The 8,615-nt window shown below is 39.0% G+C and overlaps 1 protein-coding gene across 1 annotated transcript in view; it reads left to right on the top strand.

The window, feature by feature from the left end:
• Positions 1–8,096, top strand: part of Il23r (interleukin 23 receptor) — a 58,735-nt gene extending 50,639 nt beyond the window's left edge. The window contains exons 9-10 of the mRNA XM_013020569.1: positions 6,088–6,178; positions 7,440–8,096. Coding sequence (XP_012876023.1) covers positions 6,088–6,178; positions 7,440–8,096 — 748 coding nt within the window. The remainder of the gene's footprint in view (positions 1–6,087; positions 6,179–7,439) is intronic.
• Positions 8,097–8,615: the final 519 nt, after the last annotated feature.

Raw genomic sequence — 8,615 nt, forward strand, 5'->3', positions numbered from 1 at the left:
TCATGTGTTAAAGACCCCAACAATTAATGTCTTTGGATCTATGTGAGATTTGAGGGAAAGTAGTGTTTCTTGAATAAATTTGGGTGCTCTGTTGTTTGGTGAATAGATATTTATAAATCTAATATCCTCCTGAAGGAGAAATCCCTTAATTAGTATGTAGCAACCTTCTTTATCTCTTCTCACTAATTTAATTTGAAGTCTTATTTTATCTGATATTAGGATTGCAACTCCTGCCTGTTTATGGGGGCCGTTTGCTTGGTAGGTTTTATTCCAGCCTTTCACTTTCAGAATATGTTTGCTATTATGTGCAAAGGTGTGACTCTTGAAGGCAGCAGATAGAAGAATCTGGCTTTTTAATCCAACTAGATAGCTATATTGCTTACTTGGAGAGTTAAGTCTATTAATATTGAAAGAGTGAGAGGTGTTTGGTAGCTTCTGCCATGTTATCCACCTTCTTGGTGGCTATGACAACTGGTTTCTTCCTATGGTTCTTGGATTCTCAGTTTAGGTGTGGTTTCTTGGCCTTTATTATCCTCTTGTTGGTTTTGTATGTGTAGAACATCTTTAAGTATCTTTTGTAGGGCTGGTTTTGTGGAGATATATTGTTTCAGTTTTTCTTTGCTATGGAAGGTTTTTATTTGGCCTTCCGTTATGAAGGAGAGTTTAGTTGGGTACAGTATTCTTGGTTGACAGTTGTTTGTCTTTAGGGTGTGGCATACATCATTCCAGGCTCTTCTTGCTTTAATTATCTCTGCTGAGAAATCTGAGGTTATTCTAACTGGTTTCCCTTTATAGGTGATTGATCTTTTCTCCTTGACAGCTTTAAGGATCCTTTCCTTGGTCTGAATTGATCCTGTGCAGATTATAATGTGTCCTGTTCTGATATGGTCTATTTGGGGTTCTAAAAGATTCTTGTATCTGAATAGGCTTATCTTTTTGCATGTTTGGGAAGTTCTCTGCTAGGATCCTGTTAAATAAATTTTCTAGGCCATTAACTTCTGTCTCTAGGTGCTCCTCTACACCCATTATCCTCAAATTAGGCCTTCTGATGGTGTTTTCCAAATGTTGAATAGATCTAATATATTTCTTGTATTTGTCTTGGATAGTTGTATGTTCTTTCTCTATAATATCTAGGCTGGCTTCAATCCCTGAGATTCAATCTTCGGCATGGTCTAACCTACTGTCAAGACTTTTTACTTTGTTTTTTATTTCCTTTTCTTCTAATTGGTCAGCTTTGATGGCTTCAAATTCTTTGTTGGAGCTTTGTTTTAGATCTTGTTTGGACTTCTTCCTTAATTTGGTGTTCAGTGTTTATTCTCCAATCCCTTAGTTGATTGGTTATGGTTTCCTTTGACTCCCTTTCCTTCTGATGGGCTCCATTCAGCATTCCCTTTGTGGTCTCCCTGGATTCATTCAGCTATCTGTTTATGGATTCCATGAATGCCTCTATTGATCTTTGTCTAGTCTCATTCTGCTCACACAATTCCTGTATTACTCTTTGATTAGCTTCCTCACACTCAAGCCATTCCTGTAACTTCTCTTTGACTGTTCTCAGCCTGCTCACGCAATTCCTGTATTACTCTGACTGTTCTCAGCCTGCTCATGAAATTCCTGTATTAATCTTTGATTAGCTTCCTCATGCTCACCAGATTCCTGTATTAATTTTTGGTTAGCCTCATCATGCTTGTGAAATTTCTGTATTTATCTTTGGTTAGCCCTCTCTTGCTCCCTATCATGCTCACACTGAGTCCTTTGCAGACTTTCAATCTTTTCATTCACCATGTTTGCCAGTAGTGTCTGTAGAGCTTTTTGGGAACTCTCCTCTAGATTATTCATTAGCTGTTCTGTCACCTGATTATCATGAGTGGGAGTTGAGATACCTGGACTTGCCATTTTTTGTGTGTGTTTCTCTGGCTTGTTCTGCCCATTTGGCATGAAAGTAACACCAATTTTGTGCTATTTTAAGGCAAGCATCAACCAGAGTCCTGTAGTGGCGCAGTCAAAATGGCTTCAGATACAATCTAGTTAACCAGATACAGTCTATTCAACATCAAACAACTCTGGACTAATGGGCTAAGAATATCAAAGATGGATTCAGCAAACCAGAAATTAATAGGTTTAAGGAGAATTGTGGGGGAAAATAGAATTAGAGTGATGTGAAGAGGTAAAAGAAGAGTAAATTTAACCAAGTCCTAATCTCTGAGAGGAAAGGGATAGAACAGAATGAAAGGAAAGAGATAAACAAGAAAAAATGAAAAAACAAAAACTTAAATTTAAAAAATGAAACACTTAAAAATTATGTAAGCATGAATGAATAATACTGATAGAAGAAAAGGATAGGATGAGATGAGGAGATAGATAAAAAGGAAAAATGAAAAAATAGAAAATAAAAAGTTTAAAAAATGGAATACTTAAAAATTATAGGTATAAAGAAATAATAATACTATTAAAGAAGTTAAGCCTAAGAGGTTGTGAATTGAGTAATCAATTTCTGAATTAAGTATGTACACAAGAAGGATAAGGTCTAGTACTTGACAATGGGTATATATCTGGGGATGAGCAGAACAGCAATTAAGTCATGCAAAAAAAAAAAAAGGACCAAAAAGTTTAAATGAGATTTTAAAAAGCCAAAAAACAAACACACACTCTCTCTCTTTCTCTCTCTCTCTCTCTCACACACACATACCCCTAAAGTAAAAATTATGAAAGAAAAATATAGAAGACAATTTTTTAAAAAGTTAAAAAAACAATTAGGTAGAAAAATGAGTTATTTGATTTTTTTTTTTTGGGGGGGGAGATCTTGTATCTCCCCTGTGTCCATAACCAGTCTCTTAGTTGAGTCTCTGGTTTGCTTGTGGTGTTTGGTTTTCCTGTGGCTTCATTGGTTTAAGTCAGTTTGTTTGAGCAGGCAGAAAAATGCTCTGCCTTACCCAGAATTTTGTTATCCTCTTCCCAGGCTAGTTCAGTGGGAAGGAGATCTGCTTTGAGTTTCACAAAAGAGAAGATGGCTGTTTCCTCTAGATTGGAGTTGCTGTGATGTATCTAGGTTCTGAGTAGGGTTGAGGCCTATCAGCAATCAGTAGCTTTTCTCCTGAGACACTCACAGAGCCCAGCCTGGAGCCATTCTCAGGGTTTATGTTTACTGAGTTTCAATTGTTTGTCTTTTACCCCTCCTGCTGTCTAGGCTGCAGTGGGGAGGGGCAGCCTCTGGCTCAGTTTACCCAGGGAAGAAAGTCACTCCTCCAGGGGCAGAGATTCTCTGCCTGGGAAGAATGACTTTTCCCTGGCTAGCTGGGAAGAATGACTTTTCCCTGGCTAGAGCTGAGCCTGGCAGGTCAGGTTAGGTTCCTGTGACCTGCTGAATGGCTCCTATTATTTTCTTCCAAGGTCTGAGGTGGAGCTAGCTGCTGGAGCTGGGCCTTTGTCAGTATCAAAGATGGAGTTCTTCTCCGGTGGTGGGGGAGGGGCTACCTTCCCACCACTGCATGGTGTGAAGGAGTGAGGATGTGTTGGGGTGTACTCACTCCAGCCTCTTGGTTTCTGGGCCATCCCTGGTCTGCAATCAGCAGGATAAAGATATCTGCTCCATGTCAGTTCTTACTGGTGGTGAGTAGAATCCGCTCGCACACTGCATCTGGTGCCTTTGTCCCAGGGTCTCTCTTGCTATGCTGCCACCTGCGCCATGGACACCAGCAAGTGCTCAGATCTGTCTCTTTGACCAAGCTGCCTGGTGTTTTCCTCTCTGGCAAAATTCTCTGTACCATGATGGCACATTTGGTGTGATTCTCTAGCCTAGGACTGTTCACTGGAACACTAAAACTGCTTTTTATGCGAGAGCTTGTTTAGCCTCTAGCTTCTCCTCTGCCATCTTCCTCCGAATCAAGATCAAGTTTTGAAGCCATGCTGGGCAAGAAAGTCTGGGAAATTCTTATCTCTAACCACCGAAAAGCAGGCAGTAGAGCTATGGCTCAAGTGGTAGACTGCCAGCCTGGAGGGAGAAAAGCTAAGGGATAATGTGTGCAGTCCCTGAGTTCAAGCCCCAGTATCAACACAAAAATAAATTAAATTAAATTGAAAAATAAATAAGTGGATAAAAAAGTACCTGACTCTAAAGGTCCTTGAAATCAAAACAGTTTTTCATAAAAACATTCATGTTTATGTTATTAGACAAGTGTCCTCATTTGTAATTTCAAATAACATTATGTTTTTTTGTTTTTTGCTTCTTTTGTGCAGGTCCTGGGACTTGAACTCAAAGCCTGGGCACTATCCGTTAGCTTCTTTTTGCTCAAGGCTCTACCACTTGAGCCACTGCTCCACTCTTTTTGGTGGTTAATTGGAGATAAGAGTCTAACAGACTTTCCTGCCCAGGCTGGCTTTAAACCAAGTTTCTCAAATCTTTGCCTCCCAAATAACTAGAATTACAGTATGAGCCACTGGCACCCACTAAAACCTATCTATTCTAAAGAAAACATAGAATGATAATAATAATTAAGAGAACATCTATCAGTAAGGAAAAATTTGAACATGTTTTAAATACTGAAAGGACAAATCACACTTCAATTTGGATTTAAGGAAACACAATAATTCTAGGCTAATTTAATTATTTAAATGAGTCTATTTTAATATATAAGTAGGTACTATTATCTAATGTACATAATATATCTACTGTGCATCAAATATACCATCTTTTATAAAAGTTTACATCAGAAACAGAGCTATATAACAAAAGTAAAATATTTGAGGTACAATGAAGCAAGAATGGGTAAATATTAAAAAATATATATTCTCACAGAATCAGCATGCTATATGAAAACTTCATCACAATACCAGGAACTATATCATAAAACAATGTGTAAATATATATTGAAATCATTTTACCCTAAGACTAAGGTCAAATTAAACTTGAGAAATTCATTTAGCCATTTTGATTGTTACTTAATAAATATGCTTGAGACTGCTTAAATGAGCAGGTCTTACCTGTTGTCCACAGCCTCATAACACATAAAACTGCCTGAATACAAGTTAGCCTCTTCTACGTGCCTGGTACAACTTCTCCCAATTAATTTATACTGTCAGAGTATGCAAACTGCTTTTAAACAAATGGCAGAGCCAAGCGCCGGTGGCTCACTCTTGTAATCCTAGCTTCTCATGAGGCTGAGATCTTAGGATTGTGGTTCAAAATCAGCCCAGACAGGAAAGCCTATGAAATTCTTATCTCCAATTAACCACCAAAAGCTGAATGTGAAGCTGTGGTTGAAAATGGTAGAGGATTAGCCTTGAGCACTAAAGCTCAGGGACAGTGCCCAGGCCCTGAGTTCAAGCCTCAGGACCAGCAACACACACACAGACACAGACACACACACAGACACACAGACACACAGACACACAGACACACACACACACACACACACACACACACAAGAAAACACCACCAATAACAACAAAATCCCCATATATGGCAGCAGCCAGGAGTAGCTGTGGGGGAGGAAGTGGGATGTGTCCAGTTTTCTCTCTGTCATCTCACTTTAGTGATCCATATAAGCCCAGTCTTACAAGTTTCCCACAAGCTGTTCCCCAGACTCCTCTGCACCCAAATAAAGTATGGAGACATCATTACCATCACAACCCTATTTGGAAAAATTCAGGATGAAAGGAGCTTGAATTCCAGGCTTTGATTATGTAAGTCTCTTCTTCAATATCTAGTAATTAAGGTTTCCTTGGAAACAGAATATCCCATAATTTTTTGACTTTTCACCGCTGGTGTCTTCTGCTCATAGTGGGTTGCCATATTTAACATGGCTGAGCTTCTCTCACTTTTCCTGAATGTAGGGTGGAATGTAGGTTTGCATGCTCCTTCTGACTTAACTTACTTTAAATAAGACACAGAAATCTTAACTCTTGTATCAATTTTTTTAATTTAATTTTATTTTATTTGTGAACATACTGTACAGAGGGGTTACAATTGCATGGGCAGGATATCTTGTATCAATTTTTATTGTTCATTCCACTCTAGTTAACTAACTAATCTTTTAGAGCCAAGCATACCACCCCTAAAATCTTTCTCATGTATTATTTCTGTTTCTTTAGAATTAAGAGAAAAATTTTACCACTAATACCGAAGTGGCTTCATGAAGATATTCCTAATCTGGAAAACAGCAATGTTGTGAAAATGCTACAGGTAAGCAAACACCAGCAAATAAAACAGTACTCAGGGGTTGGGAATGTGGCTTAATGGTAGAATGCTGGCTTAGCAGGCATGAAGCCCTGGGTTTGATTCCTTAGTACCACATAAGGAGAAAAAGCCAGAAGTGGTGCTGTGGCTAGCCTTGAGCACAGAGAGGTCAGGGACAGTGCCTGAGCCCTGCATTTAAGCCCCAGAACTGGCAAAGAGAGAGAGAGAGAGAAAAGAAAAGAAAAGAAAACTACTCAGGAGACGTAAGACAGGAGGATTACAAGTTCAAGGCCATCCTGGTCCACATATTAAGGCCCTGTATCGAAAAGAAAAAGACTGATTAGCAATTGGTACCAAGAATGCATGAAGTTTAATAATGATGAAAACAGAAACATTATCTATCATCTATCTATCTATCTATCTATCTATCTATCTATCTATCTATCTATCTATCTATCTATCTATCTACCTACCTACCTACCTACCTACCTACCTACCTACCTACCTATCTTTTTCTATATATTTATATAATTAGCTGGCTATAGCTTGGAGTTATTTGGTCTGGGAGGCTAGCCATCAGCTGAAAGGCCTCAAGTCCAATTATGCACAGAAAAGTCAACAGGTTAAGCCTTTCACCCTTCTGACATCACAGACATGTCTGAATTATGCACAGTCGTCCTCCGTCCTCCTCTAGAGTCTCAGCACAAAGTGTGTATCACAATCTCACTCTCAAAATGTAAACAACATAGAAATCTCTCCCCCTTTTTCTAGTTATGCCACAAAGTATTTTCTGTAGTAAGGATCTGTAATATTAACAAAAAATTTCAGGGCTGGAGCATGGCTAACGTGGTAGTTCCTCCTCCCCACCATCCCCCTATATGAGTTTGATTCTCATTACTGTCACTGAGAAAAGAAAAGAAAATTCCATGTATTCTAAATCTCAGCAATTAAAAGGCTGTGAAATTATACTCAAGTTAATAATGTAAGATTCTTCTTTCTCTTGAAAACTTTTGAACCAGGAAATGTGCTTATTTTTATTGTTCTTTTCCTTCAGTCTCCTCTTGGGGGAATTTAATAAAGATTTTGGAAGCCAGTAAATTAACAAAAGACAAAAGGTGGAAATCATTTGGGAAGATAAACAATGTGAGAAAAGGGAGGGGGAAAGGAAAGTGGGGGAGAAAATTCCAGTGTTTTTTCTATTATCCAATTGGATTCTTGAGATAGCTTTTGTAAAATGAAACAATGTCCTGTTTTTCTTTCCCCTTAGGAAAAAAGTGAATGTGTGAATAATTATGCCAGTGAACAAATCCTTTATGTTGATCCTGTGATTACAGAGATTAGAGAAATCTTTCTTCCAGACCACAAGTGCACAGATGACAAGAAGGAAAGGGAGACAGGAACTCTGGAGAAAAGAGACATCCTGCAACCCCGGCCTCTAGTCACAAACCCTACAGTTGTGTATATTCCTGATCTAAACACTGGATACAAACCCCAGGGTTCACTTTTTGCCCATGGGGGAAACCATCTCAGCAACAGTGATGAAGTAGATTCTTCAGTCCACAAACCACCAGTTGAGTCCTTAGACCTGGAAAAGAATGGCAAGTCAAAAGAGTATCTTCCCTTTACCTTTCCAGTCTCAACTATGACTCCCCTAAGCAACACACTAATTCTGGAAGAACTGAGCCTCCTTTTCAATCAAGGTGATTGCCTTACTCCTGACATGCAAGACTCAACAGAGGGAGAAGCCAGCAGGTTTTTGGAAAAGGACTCACCCAGTGAAACTGTTCCAGAACAGACCCTCCTGCCTGATGAATTTGTCTCCTGTTTAGGCATCATGAATGAGGAGCCGCCATCCATCAGCTCTTATTTTCCACAAAATATTTTGGAAAGGCACTTCAATATGATGTCACTTCTGAAAAAATAGAGCTGTGTAGTCACTATCAACCATAGACCATCACTGCCAGGCATTCAGAAGTTGGATTATCCCTCATTAAAAATGTAATTCTGTCTAGGAAGTCCCAAGGTAGAACATGCTTCTGGAGATACACACATGATTGTGTGTGCGCACGCGCGCGCGGCATTATTAAAGATCCCAATGGAATTTTGGTTTTGGGAGGGTTATCAGTCTTGAGGCTTGAACTCTGGACCTGGGCACTGTCATTGAACTTTTTTACTTAAGACTAGCACACTACCACTTGAGCCACAGCTCCACTTCAGTCTTTCTGATAGTTAATTTGAGATAAGAGTCTTACAAACATTCCTGCCTGAGCTGGCTTCAAATTGTTATCCTCAGGTCTCAACCTCCCTGAATAACTCCAATGTATTTTTAAAACATCAGCCATTTCCTCTGAATATTTCCTTCCTTGCAAGGAACAGAACAGCTGTCTGCATAAAGAAAAGACAAATATGACAAAATTGATGGTAGTAAAATACTTAAAAAAAT

This window comes from Dipodomys ordii, unplaced genomic scaffold, assembly GCF_000151885.1.
Source record: "Dipodomys ordii isolate 6190 unplaced genomic scaffold, Dord_2.0 Scaffold51, whole genome shotgun sequence".
NCBI lineage: Eukaryota > Metazoa > Chordata > Mammalia > Rodentia > Heteromyidae > Dipodomys > Dipodomys ordii.